The sequence below is a fragment of the Ambystoma mexicanum genome, chromosome 3p (assembly GCF_040938575.1).
Source record: "Ambystoma mexicanum isolate Mex_15411 chromosome 3p, UKY_AmexF1_1, whole genome shotgun sequence".
Lineage (NCBI taxonomy): Eukaryota > Metazoa > Chordata > Amphibia > Caudata > Ambystomatidae > Ambystoma > Ambystoma mexicanum.
Window position 1 is genome coordinate 151,836,029 of NC_090925.1, and position 20,853 is coordinate 151,856,881.

Consider the following 20,853-nt stretch of genomic DNA (forward strand, 5'->3'; position numbering starts at 1 on the left):
CGTACATGTGGATCCAGTAACTTTCAAAAATGATTTAGGGATGTTCCTGTGTATTTGTTTTGCTTTGGTGTGGTTTGTTGCTGTTGTCCATAGGGGGAATTATTTTCTCTTTGGTTGTTTTGGGATGTTTTGCAGTATAGCTGGGTGGAGTCGTGGCTATTTTTATGGGTGTATGTATGCACTTCCTTGTGTGGTCATGTTTGTTCTGGTGTTTGGGGCATTTTGGAGTTGCACAGTCAGTTGTGCGTCAGGCTGTGGGCTACAGCCGGGATTGTTGTTGCACCGTCTGCAGTGTGGTAGGGCTGTAGATTACAGCCGGGACCTGGATGTATAGTCGGAGGTGCATGGTGCTGTCATTTGCAGCCTGGATTTTGACTTTTGACTGGTGTTGGGGCTGTCGGTTTCAGCTGGGTTGGACTATTGTCAGGTTAAGGAGCTGTTGGTTGTAGCTGGGGTTTTGGTCAAGTTTCCTGCTTTTCCATGTGTACGACTATCAACTTTCGGACGTCAAGTGTTGGGCCTGTACTGGTGTGTATGTCAACATTTGTCAGGTCTTCTGTGTCGCCTGCTTACCGCTAGTTTAGGTTGTTGAGTTGTGTGGGTCCTCTTTTCTCCATGATTTGGTTGGGGTGGGAGAGGAGTGTTTCGGTTGGAGCATGTGTTTGGTTAGTGCATGCGTTTTGGTTTCAGTTTTCTAAAGGTGAGGAGTGGAGTGCAGCAGAGCATGTGTGGGGGGAGTTTGGTGTTTCATTATGTATTACTTTTGTGGCATCATGCTTTGTTTCCAGCTGCCATTTCATTTTATGGTTCTTCATGATTGCTGTCGCCATTGACGTCTAGTGTTTTGCATTGGCATTTCTGTTTTACTGTGAGAAGGGTTTGGGGTACTTTCTTCAGGGTATGGAGTTTCCCAATGAGTTTGGGGAATATGGATTTTCATTATTTAAGTGGTGTATCTGGTTGAAGCACTGGAGGTTGAGGAGTAGGTATTTTCTTCATGGCTTGGTAGCTGGTTGTGGTACATTGTTACCCATAGGTCAGGGGCCTGGTATTTCTGGTTTGCTTGGAGTTGGATTCTTCTGTTTGGCTTGCATGTTTGCCTCATGTGTGCTTGGTAGTGGAATGTATAGTCTGCTGGTTGAGGTGGGTCATATAGTTTTCCATTGATCCTTTTCTCTGTGGTTTTGAGTAACGGGAGGAGGTGTGTTGTAGGTTTGTTCTATAGTGGGGGTCATGGTGAGTGGAATGTTGTGAGGTCATGATGCAAGGTTGGGGTTTGAGTGTCGGGAGTGTTCTATAGTCAGAACTTCATGCTGGTGTGTGTGGACGGCCAGTGGTTGTCAGGAACAAACCTACCTGTTAACTTACCTGGTACCTTGGAATAAACATACCTGAAGAAGCATTGGTCATAGCATCTTCATTACCCATGTGGCTACTTCACCCACAGACTTTTATCTAACCCATAAGGAACTCATGTTGGCAACAGTAAAGACAGACACAAGTGACCACAGTTCAAGGGTGTTTATTGAACTATAAATGCAGGGTGGAAAAACGCCTAAACTAAATCTAAGATGGGAGTAAGCGTCGACCATCAAATGAAAAATAAGGCAGTCCTGGTGGTGTTGTGTCAAAATAAAAGGGCCTATACTAAGAAAAACCTATTGCCAAATCCTTACAACTAATTGCATAAAGAGTGTGGGATAGGGTATTCAAAATAAAGAAGAAAGTGTTCACAAATAATAAGTCAGGATTTGTTGCTTCGAGGTCTCCCTTCCCCACGTTTTTAGCACGGGAAATGTGGGCCTTTGGAGCACAGCCACGCTCGAGCCTTTCCAACTGTACAACTAACAGTTCGTATCAGCTATCAGGTTCGTCAACGGTAAGTCTCTTTTCAATAAATGTCTCTTAGCCTTCGAGGTCTGGTTCTCTCAACAAACAAACACAAAGTTCTGTTCTTCGAACACTTTAGGTGATGGCTTCACCTCTGGGTCACCCTCTTCTGGGCGCAGACCCTTCGGAAATTGTATTCAACACATTCACAAGACAGTTCCCTTCTCAGTGAACTTTGGGTGATAGCTGTCCACCCCTGGATCTCCCTCGGCCGGGCTCGGATCCCAAATGTCAAGGGGACACTTCCCTTCCCCTTGTCTTGCAATACTTCTTGATTTCACAAATCTTAATGTCTTTATAAACAGGTTTTCGGCCTTTGCACCTCGTTGCCGGTTTTCCTCTGCTGGGTCACTCTCGTCGACTTTTGTAACACACTGTTCATGCACACCCATTTGTTGGGTTCACTTTGTTTCACACATTATTTTGGATTGTCGACTTCCCTCTGCCGGACTCACTCTTACCAGCCTTTACCAACAATTCCTCATGTGACTTTTAGACTCCACCCCTTTCCATTAGCATCCCTCGTCTGGGTTCACTCTTGCTAATTTCCACGAAACACAGTTCATGTGCTAAATTTCAACATGCAGGATTCACTTCCCTTAGTCTTCACAGTTCTCTGTAGGTCAAAGACTTTTAACGGTACAGAAGATTTTACAAGACCTCTGTATGATCACTTTGACCATTCTTCGCTTCTTCCCAAGGCCTTCTGGTTACGGTAGTCTTTTACCATTGGGTAATCACGTAGAGATTCTCGAGTGAGCACCCACGTGGTGCCAGACTCCTCTAATGTTGGTTTTCGCCTTTTCAAAATATGAACAGTTATTTGTTCAAAGTTTAAATAGCCACTTGCTACTTTTCATTCAACAGTTCTCTCATTGACTCATCGGCTGTGATGGACCGCTTGGCTTTCTTTCTCCTTGGAGTCAAGGTTGGTACCTCTGAGACAAACGTCTCTCCCCGGCTTGGCAATCAGCGGAGGAGGGTCTTGCATACCGTAGACACCTGCTGCAACACACTTTGGCTATTGTTAGATGACTTATTCGCTCTGTGGAGGCTTCACGGGCCTTAGTCAGAAAGGAAAAGGTTGACTCTCCCCTTGTTACCCTCTTGGTCTGCGCCGTCTTTCTCCTCCTCTTGAACTGCCATGCTAAGTTAGCTCTTACGTCCTGCCGTCTGCCTTGCTCGTCCTGTCCTCTTGTGCTCCACCTTTTATCCCTGTGGGGAAGGTAATGGTCCATCAGATTTGTGTGGTTCTGGTCAATTGCCTGACTTTGCCTGACCGTGGTATTGGGACACAATAAGGTAAATGACCCAGGTGTTAGTCTGTTGTCTTTCGTGTTGTGCGAAAGTGATAGTGTGGAAAAGGGAGGGCAGTGTTTTGGAATATCCTCCGTGATAGGCTGTGAAAAAGGTGTTTAAAGAAGATGGGAGAGACTGCGTCTCACCCGTCGGTGTCCCACTCCCACTCCCCTGGGACCCCCCATCCAGGTGATCCTCCCTCACTGGTCCACCCGCAGGAACTGAATCCAATATCGATTGCTGTGTCCTGGCCACCTGGATGACAGATCCCCGGGGACTAGCTACGGAAACACCTTCAGGTTTCTCTTAAACTCCACTCCTTCTCGCCCCACATTGCTGCTTGGCTTGGTCTTGGTCATTCTTCTCCCTCAATCTTTGTCCTGTGGATACTTGAATAATGTGGGAAACTATGTCAGTTACCTGTGAATCATGACGACTTTGGGGCCATTTCACAAAGAGGTTTCGCTGAGTAACTCGACTCCTGGTGCTGGCAATGCAATTCATAAAAAAAGGTGCAATGTGGAACCACTGACCTACACCTGACTTACTCACAAAACAATCTTTATATATAAAGTTGAATGTTTGTATGTGTGTATATTTATCCGGCTATGCAAATCCAACCTGTTGAACCCACATCTACCAAATTTTGCATTGATTCCTCATTTGTCTGGGGCAAGATTGTAGTCTATTTTTTGATGCAAAAATGTCACTCCGTAGACACCCTCATTTACCGATGCTCACCGTGATTCACTACAGTAGATACCAGGAGGCAAAATTTGGATAAGTGTCTAAAGCAACATTTTCGATGTGTTGGTTATTCCTTTGAAATGTATTACTACTGTATACAGTTCAAAAGTGTTTATTAAAGCATTTTTAAAGGGAATAAAAGGGAATAAAAAAATAAAAAGAAAATGTTATCACGCCACTCCAAATATGGGAAATGGCAAGGTTACAGTTTACTTAAGTTCATTCACGAGAGGAGAGCACCATCAATTAATCTTTCTCTAACATTTTCTCAAATGTGCTGATGCCGTTAAGTGACAAACATGGCGCACAAAAAACAAACATCATTCGGAAAAGCTCCAGCTGATGCAAAGCGAAAATCAATATCAAGAGCTTCTGTAACACAACAACAAACAGCAGCACGACTTGCCGACTAGAGGACAAGAGCAACTTTCTCCAGGCAAACGAGATGCCAGAGCAAACTGAAGCAAGTTGACATGTGGACAAGACCAACATCCTCCAGGGCACATGAGACACCACAGCAAACTGAAGCAAGACTTGCTGACAAGAGGACAAGAGCAACATCCTCCAGTGCACACGAGACACCACTCGATCAGGACACGAGCAACGCCGGGTACCCCAGCTAGTTTATTATAAGTCTGACTTATAAATAAGGAGTAAGTCAGAGTTACTGTTGCTTATTTTGTGAATAGCATAGCCCTCTCCAGAAGTATAACAGAGTTACTTACTGTAACTTATTAGAATCGGCCCCAATGTCTGTTGGCCTTTGTCTAGTACTTCATCAGTGGTCCCACAAAATGATGTATTTTCTTTGGTTTCTGTCTGATGTCTCTAATCGTCACCCCTGATGATTACAGAAAATGTGCATTGGTACAAGGGCAATTTTTCACTGTATTATCACTAGGGCAACAATGTAATGCTCACCTGGCTCCCACGGAGGCGCTGGTCTAGTCTGGGTTGCTGTGACCTATTCTAAGGTGATGCGCAGGGTTCGGAAGACGGTCTGGACCGGGCCCCCAAATCTGGCTTGTCTGGCTCGCAGAAGTATCCTTCTGTAGGCGAAAATAGGGGATTAACTGTCTGCCGGGTAATGCAATCGGCCTCCCACTTTCCCCTCTCACCCTCCTCGAAACCCTTCTGTGATTCCCCGTAGCGTCTCACCTTAGGGTCTGGAAGGACGAGCTCTCCATCCTGCTTCTGATGCAGGGGCGCGTTGGTATCCAGTTACTTCACTGGATTTTTGGATTTGTGAGAACGAAACTTGCTTGGCTTCCAGGTAAGTTTTTTGATTAGAGGTTCCCCTTGTGTCCATGCATTAATGTACTAATGCTAGTGTCTTTTTCCTCATAGGGGCCGGGGTACGGAATGCCGGGGAACAGGCACCGACCCGAGATGAGAGGTGAAATCCTTGTAGAAATCAGGTAAGTCTTTAATGAGCGTTTTTTGGTAATGTCTTTTTATTCGTTCATTAACGCTGATTTCCTTTTTCCCCTTAGGGGCCGGGGTCCGGAAATGCCAGGATTCGGCGCGGACCCGAAATGAAGAGGGAATGAATCAACAGGTAAGTCTTAACATGGAGATTTAGTTTTCCTTATTCCCTTCTCTCTCTCACCTTTTGTTTTTGCCTTTTTCTCCCTAGGTGCTGGGGCGTGACTGCGAATCCGGATGGTTGCTGCTGAACATGGAGGCGCCCTGTAAAGGTTAGTGGAAAGCGGCGCTGCAGCGATCGTCGCGATGAGCTTTTAAATAAAAGTCTTCCTTTTCAGGATTGTCAGCGAGATGTCTCCAGGATGCGGATTTATCAGGTAAGGACTTTTCCTTCTTCTGTTCTCTTCTTCTCTTCCTTCGCAGGTGATCCAGGATGCTGGCAGGCGTGGCAGAAGTCAGGATGCAGGAGCAGACACGGTGAGCGTCCAGCTGCTAGATGCAGAACAACGCGAAGCACGTGTGCCTGTTCGGGTGGGGTTTAAATAGCCTTGGAAGAAGTTCCAGGTATGTATCCTTCCTCCAATCAGGTATGTATCCTTCCCCGACCATGCCCGGATGGTAAATTAGTCCCACAGGTGAAGTAGTTCCCTTCAGGCCTCAAGGAGGCCGGGATCCTGCAGCATGGTCTGCATCAGGTAAGTGCACCCAAGCACTCCCATAATGAGCCTATGGCGCCAGGACTGATGTCTTTTATGAGCCTGGCGCCATAGGCGCTAGGATACTGTCCAAAGGGCCCTTTCCTTGGGAACTGGATGTCCGCTTTCGGGGACGCAGGGCTTGAACCGGCTCCCCGGGAGCGGGCATCATGACAGCACTCCCCCCAAGGCCCCTCCCAAGGTTGTTCCCTCCGGGGGTTTTGGCTTGTCTGGGAAGAGTCAGTGGAATTTCCTGACTAATCGAGGTGCATGCACATGGTCGCTGGGTTCCCGCGACCTCTCCTGAGGTCCCTACCCCTTCCAATCAATTAGGTAGAACAGTTTTGACCTAAACATTTTTGAGTCTAAAATGTTCTTCACTTCGAATTCGGGCTCCCCATCTATTAGAATAGGTTTGAGTAGTCGGGTTCCGGGTACCACTGGTTTCAGAAGTGACACATGAAAAACAGGGTGAATTCGCATACTAGCTGGTAAATCAAGTTTAACAGCCACTGGGTTAATTATTGCCGTAATAGAATAAGGTCCCAGATATTTCGGGTTAAAAGTTCGAGGCCCTTTGAGTGGTAAATGTCTGGTAGCTAACCACACTTGATCCCCAATCTGATACTGAGGTGCTTCAGTCCGATGTAGATCAGCATTCTCCTTGTATTTGCTCTTGGCTTGTTGTAAATGCGTAGTTGCCTCTTTGAAGGCTTGGGTAATTGTAGAATGCAGATGTTCTACTGCAGGCATTCCGAGGTTCTGAGGTGAGTCAAGGTTTGCGGTTCGAGGGTGATGCCCAAACAAAGTATAAAAAGGACTGTGGCCAGTTCCAGAGTGTACCGAATTATTATATGCGTATTCGGCTATCCAAAGAATGTCTTTCCAGTTGCTTTCAGATTGCTGTAACATACACCGTAAGTACTGCTCAAGGGTCTGATTTGTCCTCTCGGTCTGACCATCGGTCTGAGGGTGGTGACTGTTCGATAATCTCACGTCGATCTGCGCCATTTGACAACATTTGCGCCAGAAGTGGGAAATGAATTGGCTTCCCCGGTCAGAGATTAGTACAGATGGGAATCCATGTAGCCGAACAATATTTTCGAGGAATTCTTTGGCTAGGACAGAAGCTGAAGGTAAACCTTTCAAAGGAATAAAGTGGGCGATTTTGGAAAACAAATCCACAATTACCAGAATAGTATTGTACCCCGAACAAGGAGGCAGGTCCGTAATAAAATCCATTGATAGGGTGTGCCAGGGTGCTGGCGGTATGTCTAGAGGTTGAAGGAGACCGGGCGGTCTTTTCTTTTGACTTTTATTTTGGGCGCAAACACCACAGGACATCACAAACGATTTAACATCTTTTCGCCAAGAGGGCCACCAAAATTGTCGTTTCACCTTTTCCTCTGTCTTGGCAATACCGGGGTGTCCCTCTATTAATGTATCATGATAACCGGAAATAACTTGTTCGTGTAATTCCTTATGTGGCAGGAATAAGCGTCCTCGGAAATAAGGTAAACCATTATCTATGGTAAAGCCTGATCCCTTTTGTATCCAATCCTGTAAGGTTGTAGGGTCCAGGAGTTGTTTCACTCTGGCTTGAATGTCTTCTAGCGTATGTAACGAAGTCATGCCTAGAATCCTCTGTTTGGGAATTATTGGTACTGGTTCTGAGTTTGTATCTGATTCTCCCATTCCGATTCGGGATAAAGCGTCTGCTTTGCCATTCTTGCAGCCAGGTCGATAGGTAATCACGAAATCAAATTCAGCGAAAAACAAAGCCCATCGGAGCTGCCGTGATGACTGAGCCTTGGCGGTTTTCAAATACTGTAAATTCCGGTGATCAGTGATCACTGTGATGGTATGTCGAGCGCCAAGCAGATAATGCCGCCAGGCTTTAAAAGCAAACTTAATGGCTAACAGTTCTTTGTCAGTGATTGCATAATTAACCTCGGTGCCGAAAATGTTCTGGACCATTCTGAAGACCATTCTGAATTTCAACTCCTGAAAAGGAAGACTTTTATTTAAAAGCTCATCGCGACGATCGCTGCAGTGCCGCATTCCACTCACCTTTACAGGGCGCCTCCATGTTCAGCAGCAACCATCCGGATTCGCAGTCACGCCCCAACACCTAGGGAGAAAAAGGCAAGAACAAAAGGTGAGAGAGAGAAGGGAATAAGGAAAGCTAAGACTTACCTGTTGATTTATTCCCTCTTCATTTCAGGTCCGCGCCAAATCCTGGCATTTCCGGACCCCGGCCCCTAAGGTGAAAAAGGAAATCAGCGTTAATGAACGAATAAAAAGACATTACCAAAAAACGCTCATTAAAGACTTACCTGATTTCTACAATGCATTTGAGACAATATTTGGATCAGTACCTAGCTAATGGTTTTATTCGCCCGTCAAAGTCCCCGGCATCCTCAGCTTTGTTCTTCGTACCCAAAAAAGAAGGCGACCTTAGAACTTGTATCGATTACCGCGCATTGAATCAGATAACGGTTAAAAACCGCTATCCTCTGCCTCTGATCCCTGAACTCCTTGACCAGGTGAAGGACGCTTGCATATACACCAAGTATTATCTCCGGGGGGCTTATCATCTGGTAGGAGTTAAAGAAGGCGACAAATGGAAAACTGCCTTCCGTACTAAATACGGATTATTCGAGTACCAGGTGATGCCTTTCGGATTGTGTAACGCGCCAGCTGCCTTCCAATACTTCATGAATGATGTCCTTCGGGAACTCATCGATGTTTGTGTTGTCGTATATATTGATGACATTCTGGTGTACTCCTCTTCGGAATCTGATCACAGAAAACACGTCAGAGCAGTACTTGAAAAACGACGCCAAAACAAACTATTTGCTAAATTGGAGAAATGTGTTTTCCATACCACAGAAGTCGAGTTTCTAGGTTTCATCCTGACACCCAAAGGAGTCCGAATGGACTCAAGAAAAGTGGATGCCATCCTCAAATGGCCATCACCTAGCTCTGTAAAAGGGGTTCAAAGTATGCTCGGCTTTGCCAATTTCTATCGCAGGTTTATCCCGGAATTTTCACTCGTGGTACAACCCATTACTGCACTCTTGAGGAAAAATAAACGTTTTGAATGGTCTGAAGAAGCCAAGCAGGCCTTTCAGGATTTAAAAGCTAAGTTTACCTCCGCACCTATATTGAAAAACCCGCGTCCAGATCTCCCTTATGTCGTCCAGACTAGCCATGGGAGCTGTCCTGTCCCAAAGAGATCCCGAAACCAACCAACTGCATCCCGTAGCATTTTGGTCCAGGACTGATGTCTTTTATGAGCCTGGCGCCATAGGCGCCAGGATACTGGCCAAAGGGCCCCTACATGGGGTTGCTGGGTCTTTCCTTGGGGACTGGATGTCCGCTTTCGGGGACGCAGGGCTTGAACCGGCTCCCCGGGAGCGGGCATCATGATAACAATTGCCCTAGCGCAAAAATCCTATGCTTTCAATCGATTTTTCACTGTATTGGCACCACTGCAACAATTTTACTGGTGCAGACATTCTATGCTTTCAATTGCCCTGGTGCAAAATTCCTATGCTTTAAATCAATTTTTGTACCTGGGCAACGTTTTTTTCTTATGCTCATACCATTGCGCATAAGCACTGGGGTAAACCTACAATACTGCTGAAATGCATTAAAAACATAGGTTTTTGCTCAAAGATAAACTAAATCCGTGCAAAATTGCACTTGCTTCAGTGCAACATTCCTGTATTTCAGCGCCAGATTGCCTTATCTTTCTGTGTGGCCCCTATTCCACAGCATAGCTCACAGAGTCATCCTGGGGCATGGTCTGTGATTCATAAAACTGGGTAAATAAATAAACAGGCAAAGATAAGAACAGGACAGATATTTCATGATTGAGAATAAACACATTAGTTTGAGTCAGAGTTTGCCTTAATTAAGGCGCAATTCTGCGTTACTGTAACCTGTTGGAATCCAGCTTAATGGCAGTCTTGGCAGTGGCAAGAACCGAGAGAATTCTGATTTTTATCTGAGCAATCCTGATCTTGAGGTCCCCTGGTGAATCCCCCACAAGGTCTAAGCAAGGGATAGCCTGCAGCAAAGCCCTGTATTGACACGTCTTGCCTTCAGACTGGCCGGCCTCCCTTGGCCCCCCTCCTCCTACCCTTACCTGTGAGGCTAAGAACCTCACGGTCATCTTTGACTCCACACTTTCCTTCTCCTCTCACATCTCTGACATCTCTAAAAAGTCAAACTTCTTACTGCACCTCCTTAGAGGTACTCTGCCTTTCCTCTCCGTCCCTCAGAAGCTCACTGTCTCCCAAGCTCTGGTTCTCTCTAGGTTGGATTACTGTAACAGCCTTTTTCTAAATCTACCTGCCTCCACTCTCCGCCCTTTACAACTAATCCAGAACAGGACTGCAAGACTTGTCCTTGGCCTCAAGGCCTGGGATCGTATCTCTCCAGCTCTGAAATCCCTTCATTGGCTCCCTGTGGATGCTAGGATTACATTTAAAACCCTCTGCATTGTCCACAAGGCTTTCTGGGGCCTGGGTCCAAAATACCTTCAACTATCCCTGCGTAAATACCTCCCTTCTCGAGCCCTTCGCTCCTCTACTTCAAACTCCCTCAGGGTTTTTCAAAGAAACGAGCTGGGGGTAGATCTCTGTCTTCGGCTGGGGCCTCCCTTTGGAACAGCCTCCTGGCCACCTTGAAACTTGAAGAGAACCATCTCCGGATCCGGAAGAACTTCAAGACCTTCCTCTTTGAATCTGCCTTTGCCCCTCTTCTCCCCTGCTGATCTGTTTTCTCTCTCGGCACCGTGCACCTGACCTCTCTCTGTCCTTTGGGCGCAGGTACCTGCTCACCCTGCCACCTTCCTGCACTGTCTCCGGGCCACCCCTTTGCACTGGGGTCTGTATCTGTACCCATACCTTTATTTATTTATTTAACTTATTATTTATTCTTCTCTCTCCTCTGTTCCGCACTTTCCACTTCTCCCCAATCCATTCACTTTCCCCTTTTCCATGCACTTACGCGTTCTCAATGTCACTGGGCCTAGTAAGATCGTTGTTTTTGTTCTCCCTTGTTCCCCTCCCTTTGCCTGGTCATGCTCTGAAACACTTGTGTATGAGCGCGATATAAATAAAATATCATATCATATAATATTCTGACTGTGCACTGCGTAGGGTGACATTCTTGCAGAACTAAGCAGTCTCTTTTCCTTCAGTCACACTCTCTATGCACCTTAAACAGAGTTTTCACCATAACCCTTTTATTTCTCCTCTCTTACAGAGCTACGCTCCAACCCCTACTTCATTACAGTCGCCCTCATTGCTGCTCTTCTGCTCCTGGTGGTCCTCATTTTAGGAGCCAAACTGTCTGGTAAGTCTTTGATTCTAAGGAAGTTATATTATGTTACAATGCTTTCACACTGCATCACATCATTACTGTAGTAGTTTCAGAGCACCTAGACTTGGCCATAGAGTCGCATAGTGTGCAATCGCCAGCGGTAACCAGACCTTAGCCTGAAGACAGAAAAAAATGAGCAGGGGAACAAAAAACAGATAGAAATAGGGAAATAGATTCTACAAACAAAAGGAGGGAGATAACATGAGTGCATGCCAAGCCTGTTAGGTGGGCCATAGTTCTATAAGAATAACAAAATGTATTTTGCAAATAACATGCCTATAACATAATGACAGTAACAAGAGGCATAAAAGCTCAGCTTCTGATAATAAATATAGATCGTCATGTATTAGAACAAGAATATTAAGCCAGTTTGGTCAACATTGGATCAAGCAAAAAGAAGGAAAACAAAAGAACACAAGAAAAAAAAAGAAATAGGCGTGGTCACATCCGGTAGTAAGAAAACACATGGGGCAGGAAATCTCCCAAAAGGATACTACAGCTAGAAGGGTCAGGATTCGTTGTTCTTTGGACCATAGTTCTAAAAGAAAGCAGGGTATGTCCTAAGTATTGTGATAAATGGATTGTGTTTCTGAGGCAGAATTGGAGAATAGAAATGTAGTATAAAATGTGATGAGTGGATGTATGATTGGCTTGAGACTGTTTGTAAGGCAAGTTCCAAATCAATAATAAAAAAAATCAATCCAAAGAGCCAAGAAATAATTCACAAGATGAGAGAAATAAAAATGTGTATCAACACAGCCTAGGATGGGAATTATCCAAAAGACATTCGATAGTATGATGAAAAATGGCTGGTTATATAGCAATTTACAGAAGAGAAATGACAACAAATGTTACAGAATATTCACGGTTTTCTGGCTTTTGATTGGTCATCGCATTTGCACTAAAGGTGAATCCATCCACTAACTAGCCCTATTGGCATATTGTACCCTTGTGACCGGACCAAAATATATATTTGTTAAGTAACTAGCATTGAGATCATCTCCTGTCTCATGGTGCTGATTGGATACGCAGACCTCCTTCCTCCTGGACCGACCCTCCCAGGTCTAGCTAAGCTCCTTTCTCTCCAGTACCTCTCTCTCCACATGTGGATTCCTCCAGGGCTCTATCCTCTCACCCTTCAACGTCTTTCTGGCCCCTTTGGCCCACCTAATCTCCACCTTCTTCTCTAACATTCAGTGTTATGCGGATAACACCCAGCCCTCTTTCAGGCTACCCTCGGCCTTCTCCCCTTCCTCGCTCATTCCTGACTGTCTGTCCGCTATTCAGGCATGGTGCGCCTCCAATGATCTCTGCCTTAATGTCAGTAAGACAGAGATTCTTCTCATTGGGACCCCTGTACCCGCTTTCCCTCTCTCACTCTGGCTGCCCTCCTTGGCACCCCAACCCTCGCATGAGGCAAAAAATGTTGGTGCCATCTTCGATTCCACTCTCTCCTTCTCTCCTCACATTACTAACCTTAAAAAGAAGGCCCACTTCCATCTGCACCTCCTCAGAGCTATTCTCCCTTTCCTCACCTTCTCCCAGAAGCTCACTGTCTCCAGAGCTCTGGTTCTCTCCAGGCTGGACTCCTGCAACAGCCTCTTCCTTAACCTTCCTAATTCTGCTCTTCGCCCCCTTCAGCCTAGCCAGAACAGGACTGCAAGACTTATCCTTGGCCTGAAGCCCAGGGACTGCATCTCTCAACCCTGAAATCTCTCCACTGGCTCCCAGTGGCTTTAGAGGATCAAGTTCAAGACCCTCTGCATCATTCACAAGGCTCTCCGGGGCCTTGGGCTTTACTTCATCCAACTCTCTCTGCCGAAATTCCTTCCTTCTAGAGCCCTTCGCTTGTCTACTTCTAACTCTCTGCGGGTCAGATGCTTCTCCAAGCAGAGAGTGGGGGTCAATCTCTCTCCTATGCAGGTGCCTCCCTCTGGAACGGCCTCCCTGCCGCTCTCAGACTTGAGCCAGACTTCTGTAAGTTCCAGAGCTTCTTAAGACCTTCTTTTTCTCCTCTTCTTTCCCGCTCCCTCTCCCCTGTTAATCTATTTGCCTGCTCTGTCGGACTGGCGGCTTGGTGCCCTAAAAGTCCTTACAGGACACTAGTGACCCTTCTTGCCCAGTCCTCCTACACTGGTGGCTTGCCTTCCTTGCACTACTGGGCTGGGACGGCACCCATGTAGTCCCTTGCCTTTTTCACACTTAACTCAGAGCCCTGCTGCCCTGATTGTACTTTCCCTGCACCCTCTCCCGTGCACTTCTCGTTAACACACTTGAAGGATCCGAGGCCTAGTAGGATTGTTTGTCTTGTCCTCCCCCCCATTGTCTTTTTGCACCTAGAAACACTTGTGTATAGGTGCATTATAAATACCAAATCAAACAATCAATCAATCAATCAATCAATTAATAGTACTCTTTTAAGTTTGTATCAGCTGAGCCTGACGTTTGATTGGCTGTTTCAGGAGGAGTATGTGTGAGGTGAGTGACTGAGCAATTGTCAATCAAACCCTGTGTGAGATGTGACAGTGTGACAATGAAATTATAACTTTTACATCCCCTTCCCATTAATCTAATTGGTTGGCACTGTCTTACCGTTCCCATCATTGTGAACTGTTCATCGCCGGTTCAACTTTGCACCATGTCATTGGAAACATTACTAGCTTCTCCTTCCTTTCTCATGATTCCATTTGCCCAGCCTCTGACCTTATGAGCTGGGGGCTTAGCTGCTTGCAAACTTGATTCTCTTACACAGATATGAATATATTTACGCAGCTTGCAATAAATATACCTTGTCACTAATATTGTGTGTATGCTGTGAGTGTTGTGCATAGGTTTCCATAAAGGTTACTGATACCTGATCAATTCTATTCTATGTGCAATGGTGTTTTTGTGTGATTTCTTACTTAGCAATTGGAGCTCTTGCAGTGATATTTTTCCTGCAGGGGCAGTGTTGTTCCTTGATCATTCTATCTTGCAGAGTGCACTCTTTACTGTCATTGTCCAGTTCCTACAAACTTGTGACCTTCATTATGCTACATTTAGATGTACCTACCAGGAACATAAGTTGTTATTTATCGTTTAAACACAGGCTTGTGAACTCGGCTAAGCTGAAGTATTTTCACCTATCCATGTGCAGTGTTCTCTCCTACAACTCTAGGGTCTGGTATTTCTTTGTAACTTTTTCATGACATCTCCACCGCAACTCAGGCCTGGGAACCTGTTCGCCCCCCCTGCCTCAACCAATCACTGCACAGCCTTCTGTCTTAACATTGAAGGTTACATCTTGGTATGTGTGCTCTTCATTGCAAGGGCTTGGCTGATGCTTTCTACTGTGGGTGAGGGTTTTTCATGCTTTGAAGATGGCTAACTGGGTCTTGAGGCCTACATGTTTTATTTACTTGATTAGCGTAATGGGTTGCTATAGTTCACTGTCATTATGAGTGCTCCTCAATGTTTCCCGGACTAGTGTTAAATGCTGCTGTATCCAGTAAGGACGCATGGTTATGTTCAGATGTAAGGTGTGTGCATTCCATATCCCTGAAGCATGGCTACCGGCATCTCATTTGGCCTACATTGGGAAGTTTCTATATGTGGGGCTGCGCTCTTTGTACTCTGTGCTTTCTTACAATGACTTTCGAACCTTGTATTTGTGTGCATGTTTGGCCGTTGGTTTTATTCTCCAACATTACTGTACTCCCGAAATTTTTTTTGGGCTGATCCTACAATATTTGGTGCTTCGATTGACTGTGGAGTACATTTAAATGTTAGCACGGGGGACCACTATAATATCAATTCTGGAATTGCGAAGCCTGGGGTCAAGAGTGTAAACTCAAGAGTTAACTGTGTAGAAAGGTGAATACTGTAGGTTAACAAAGGATAGGGGTTAAATAAATTATCTGCCACCTTTATAATGAGGTGCAAACGTTAGATAATTCCTCCTTTTCCTGTCCCGTCAGAACCCATTCAGTTCCCTAAATTACAAATGGGGCTGTATTGTGCAATGTATGATCAGCAAGTGTATTCAGCTCATATTACCCGGGCAATTAATCTAATCCTCCCATAGCAACTGAAAGCAGACACATTTTCTTGACGCTGGGAAGTCATTTAAAGAAGAAGTGGCAACCACTTTGTTTATTCCATCATGATTTTTTATTGTGGCAATAAGACCCGAGGCGACGGGCCTATACCGCCCCAGGTAATGCCCGGGGCCTTAGTTATAGGCCCGAGCATAGCGAGGGCCTTAACGAAGCCCCGGGCATTACCTCGCATTACCTCGGGGCAGTATTGGCCCGCCGCCGAGGGTCTTATTGCCATTAGTACCCCGGCCCGTTAGACCAGGGTACTAATTGCGTTTATTTTTCCTTTCCGAAACGTTTCGGACCATAATTTTTTTTTTTTTAAACGACACAAGAGTGTTCCCAGCGCATCCGCTCCGAAAAAGGATCAAAAATAAGGTAAGTGGGCTTGGGAGAGCGGGAGTGGGATGGGGGGGGGAAAAAAGTACCTGCGTCCACACGGCTGGAGGCTTCCCTCGCCCCCCGCCGGGGACGCAGGAGGACCAAGAAGGTAAATTGGGGGGGCGGGTGGGAGGGAGGGAGGAAATAAAAAAAAAAAAAAACTTACCGGAGTCCCCGGCAGGGTGCGAAGGCAGCCTCTCAGCCACGGGGAGGCTCGGAGCGGGGATGGCCCCGCTTCGAGCCTCCTCATTGGCTGAGGGGCTGCCACGCCCCTCGCCGGGAACAGAGTAGCCGGCATGCACGGCGTAAGCGGGAATACCGTGTGGTATGGCTCGCAAATGAGCCAATCACCACACAGTATTCCCCTTGCGCCACGCGTGCCGGGTACTAATGTTAAGTATAAACATGTTCACCAAGTTTTTAAACAAATGCCACTAGATGTACCTGTTTCGATCAAAATTAATAATTATCAGGTGACCAAACAGTCAGGAAGCTATTCCTCCATTGGACATTGGAGATGCCGTCTTTAAGCATTTGAAGAATAAAGATGAAAAATGTTGTGAAAATGTTTATACTTTACAATAAAAAATTATGATAGAATAAACAAAGTGGTTATCTCTTCATCTTTAAATGACCGGCCCGGGTACAATGCTGTGAAGTGATACCAACAGCAGCTGAGCCCAGTACTGCAATCAGTTGCTTTGGGATAGATGGTCCTAACTCATTGTGCCCACTCCAGCTTTCAGCTCAGTGTTGCGGGAGGAAAAGGGACACGGGCTCTTTGTGGAAAGAGGAGAGGGGGCAGGGCGGGGAGGAGGGGAGGCGGGAAAGGGAAGGAAGTCAGTTAATGTGATATAAAGTTAGAGTTAAGACGTATCCTGGGCTCTGTGTATTATTTCAGGGCCCCACACCCCCACAACAACTGGCGACGAGCACAGAGGGTCCCCGCGCCTGAGGGAGCAGCCGGAGTCACGGAGGGGCCCGGCGCCGACAGCAGAGCAGTTGATTGATGCCGGTGAGGGGGATCCGGCAACACAAGCAGAAAGCAGTAAAGGGAAGACGCAGACATGCACAGAGCTGCAGAGTCGCGGAGGGACTCAGCAGTGCCACCCAAAGGCTGGAAAGGAGACGGAGGTGAACGGCGGAGTCGGAGGAAGAGGCAGCGCCACCCGCGACACGCCAGCGCCGGAGTGAAGGCCCAGCACGCCGGCCATGGAGAAAAGAACAGAGGACACGCGCCAAGATGCCAGAGGCGAGGAGGAGCCCCAGCGAGACGCTGCGCAACGCCATCCCAGTAGACCCAGAGGTGCCACGCGCACACGCAGGTACAGAATGAAAGAAGGGAAAACAATCGTCCACACATCATACGCTCCATGGAAGGGAGGCAAAGGCACGCCAGAGACTAATATAAGCCAAGCTTTCAAGCAAGGACTCATGGGCACACTCCACTGCCAGACCACTTGAAAGCGAGGAGTCATAGGCACACACCAGTGCCAGGCCACTTGAAAGCGAGGAGTCATAGGCACTCACCAGTGCCATGCCACTTGAAAGAAAGGAATCACACGCACACACTAGTACAAAACACAAAATACTTGAAAGTGAAGAGCCAGAAGCACACCAGTGCCAAACCGCTTGAAAGCGAGGAATCACACGCGCACACCAGTGCCATCCCATTGCAAGCGAGGTATCATAGGCACAATTTGACGCAACCCACAAGCAACATGAAAACGTGCATCAGTGACCATGTCACAGTCTGGGAGTGCAACAGTAGACACCACAGCGCCCGCCACACCTGGTGTGACGCCCACCAACCAAGTCTCCTTCCTACGCCGCCCATATCCATTCTCACTAGAACCTCAAGCGAACCAGGGACAAAGATGGCAAGAATGGATGGACAAGTTTGAAGAATTCATGAGGGCAGTAGGCAACCAAGATGCCTCGAACAAGCTAGACATATTCACTAATCTAGTCGGAAAAGACATAAAGAGTGTCATCAAGACCATTCCGGCAGCCGAAAGGACAACATACCAAAAACTCATTGAAGCCATCAACAGTTGGCTAGTAGTCGTCCCAAATAGAGACTATGAGTGCTATATTTTCAATCAGTGCACCCAGTTGCCCCAGGAAACGATCGGCCAGTTCATACTACACCTACAGAGGAAGATCATGTATTGCGACTTCGCCAACTTTAACAACGATGAGGCCATCCGGTGAGGGTCATAGAAGGATGCCTGTCATCAATATTCCACAAACACTTACTGAAGAAACCGCTACCTCTGAAAGAGATAGCTGAACTGGCCAGAGTGTATGAAAGTTTGGACATCCAAGCTGCTCACATAGAGAACCCGAAAAAGGTAGACTCCATCATGGCCATCACCACTAGTCAATCAAGCCGCCAATACAACAACACATACAGACAAGACCAGTGGAACAATGAGAGATGCCCACCACCAGAAAGGCAATGCTACCGGTGCGGGTTTGAATTTCCACACAAGGGACAATGCCCCACAATAGGACAAATGTGTATGAGATGTGGCCAAGAAAACCACTTTCAGAGCATGTGCCTTGAGAAAACACCCCCACTACCAGCATACCGGCCACCCAACCAACAGACAACTGCGAGGAGATTTGAGGCGCCAAGACCCTTCAACCCGCGACCATACCCGGAACGGGAGTATACCAAGCCTGCCACCAACCCCAGGTCCGCAACCAATGCCGGGTTCATCAGAGCGGTAGAGAACCTGCAGGTAGACCAGGCGGATGAGACATACGCCAACCAAGAACAAATTTACCACATGCACGCAAATCCCGAAGAAGAACGCCAGAGGGACAGTGTCACCAGAGACCCCTACGAAAACCCACCCGTCTAAGAACTCCCAACTGAACAGGCACAATATGCAGAATATGACCACTACAGCAGGGAGTACGTCCGCCTCATCTCAGAAGCCTCAGACGACAGCACAGCACCCAGAGTGACAGTATGCCTAGGAGGGATAGACACACCGTTCCTGGTAGATACAAGCGCAACAGTCAATGGGCCTCATTAGGACCCTGGCGGAGTGGGTTTCCGCCAGCGCTAATCGCGGCGGACCCGTCCGCCGTACTACGAGTTCCCTTAGCGCCATGGAGGTTTTCTCCGCCTGGTTTTACCGGGCGGAGAAAACCATGGCGCTAAGGGACCTCGTTGTTAATTACGCCGCCGTACTTTACGGCAGCGTAATTAACTCCTTCCCCACTCCCATTATACCCTATGGGGCAAGAATGGGAATGGGGAAGGGTAAAATGGGGATTGGGGATTTACCGCTCCGCCAAGGTCGGCATGGGGTGGTAAATCCGCCAACCCCCATGGCGCTATCGGCGGCTTTCCGCCATGCTCCGCGGTGCAATTAGCACCGCGGATTCCGCCAGGGTCGTAATGAGGGCCAATGTCATTTGCCACCTCACATATGAGCACTTCCCATTGCAACCATTGCATGCCCACATATTCCAATGGGGCGCAACACAGCTGCTGACTTCAAAAGGACAATTCGCTTGTGACCTCATCCACAGGGCTAAAAAGGCTCATACGATGATACACGTCATCCACAGTCCCGCGACAGGAAGATGCCTTCTCAGCCACAAAACCGCTGTCACCCTATGCCTCATCGACATCCACTACGACGAATCGGAAGCAATTCAAGGGATACCGCCTGACTCCCAACTCATACAGGCCATCCACCACAAAGCCCTGGACATTGCAGACCTGAAATCCATCTAACCAGCCCTGTTCGAGGGGTGGGCATGCTAAAGAATACTGTCATCAAGCTACACATCGACCCGAAGAAACGGCCAGTACCACAACACCCCAGGCGAGTAGGGTTTCATCTACAAGCAAAAGTCACCCACGAACTGCAGACACTATTGAACAATGACATCATAGAAAGAGCGACAGGGCCCACATCATGGGTGTCTCCACTTGTAGTCGTCCCCAAAGCAGACGGATGCCTCCGCCTCTGCGTGGACATGAGGATCCCCAATACGGCCATCCAACGTGAGAGACACCCTGGCCCAAACATCGAGGACATGTTGATAAGGCTCAACCAAGCCACTAAATTCTCAAATTTGGATCTCAACCAGTGGTACCACCAGCTTGTCATTGATACCGCATCAAGACCTATCACCACATTCACCACCCATGAGGGCTTATTTCGCTACAAAAGGCTTAACTTCGGGATCTCATCCGTTGCTGAAATCTTTCAGGAAACGATCCACAGACTAATCAGCCCAGTCACCAACGCATTCAATTACAGTGACGAAATCCTCATATTTGGAGTCACCCAAGACCAGCACGACACAGCCTTACACCAGGTCTGCCGTATCCTCCAGGATGCTGGACTCACTCAATAGCCAGAAATGCGAAGTCAACAAACATCCCCTATGCTTCTTTGGCCACATTTTTTCCACATTTTTTCGGACCAAGGCATCAAGGCTGACCCAGACAAAATCCGCGCTATAATAAACTTACCCAGCCCAAAGGACACCTATGAACTCCGCTCATTCCTGGGCATGGCAGGGTACTGCGCTCACTACCTACCACAATATGCCTCACTCACGTGCCCCTAGGACAGCTGCTAAAAAAAGATCAACCGTTCCAGTGGATGGATCAATGCCAACAGGCATTCTCCACCATCAAACGAGAGCTGGCTGCCAACCGTCAACTAGCATACTTTAACCCAAATTGGCAGACCGAAATCACTGTCGACGCCAGCCCTGTAGGACTAGGCGCAATCCTGGCTCAAACCGATCCAAAGAACAACGGCAAAACCCACATCGTGGCATACTCCAGCCGCGTGCTCAATACCACCGAAAAAGCATACTCACAGGCAGAGCGTGAGAGCCTGGCAGCCGTATGGGCGTGCGAGAAGTTCCACCATTTCGTCATTGGACAAACATTCACTCTCATAACA

The 20,853-nt window shown here is 47.2% G+C and overlaps 1 protein-coding gene across 1 annotated transcript in view; it reads left to right on the forward strand.

Annotated features, from left to right (window-relative positions):
• LOC138580181 (killer cell lectin-like receptor subfamily B member 1B allele B) overlaps window positions 1-20,853 on the forward strand; it is a 248,556-nt gene that overhangs the window by 122,678 nt on the left and 105,025 nt on the right. Inside the window, exon 2 of the mRNA XM_069650509.1 lies at window positions 11,334-11,423. Coding sequence (XP_069506610.1) covers window positions 11,334-11,423 — 90 coding nt within the window. The remainder of the gene's footprint in view (window positions 1-11,333; window positions 11,424-20,853) is intronic.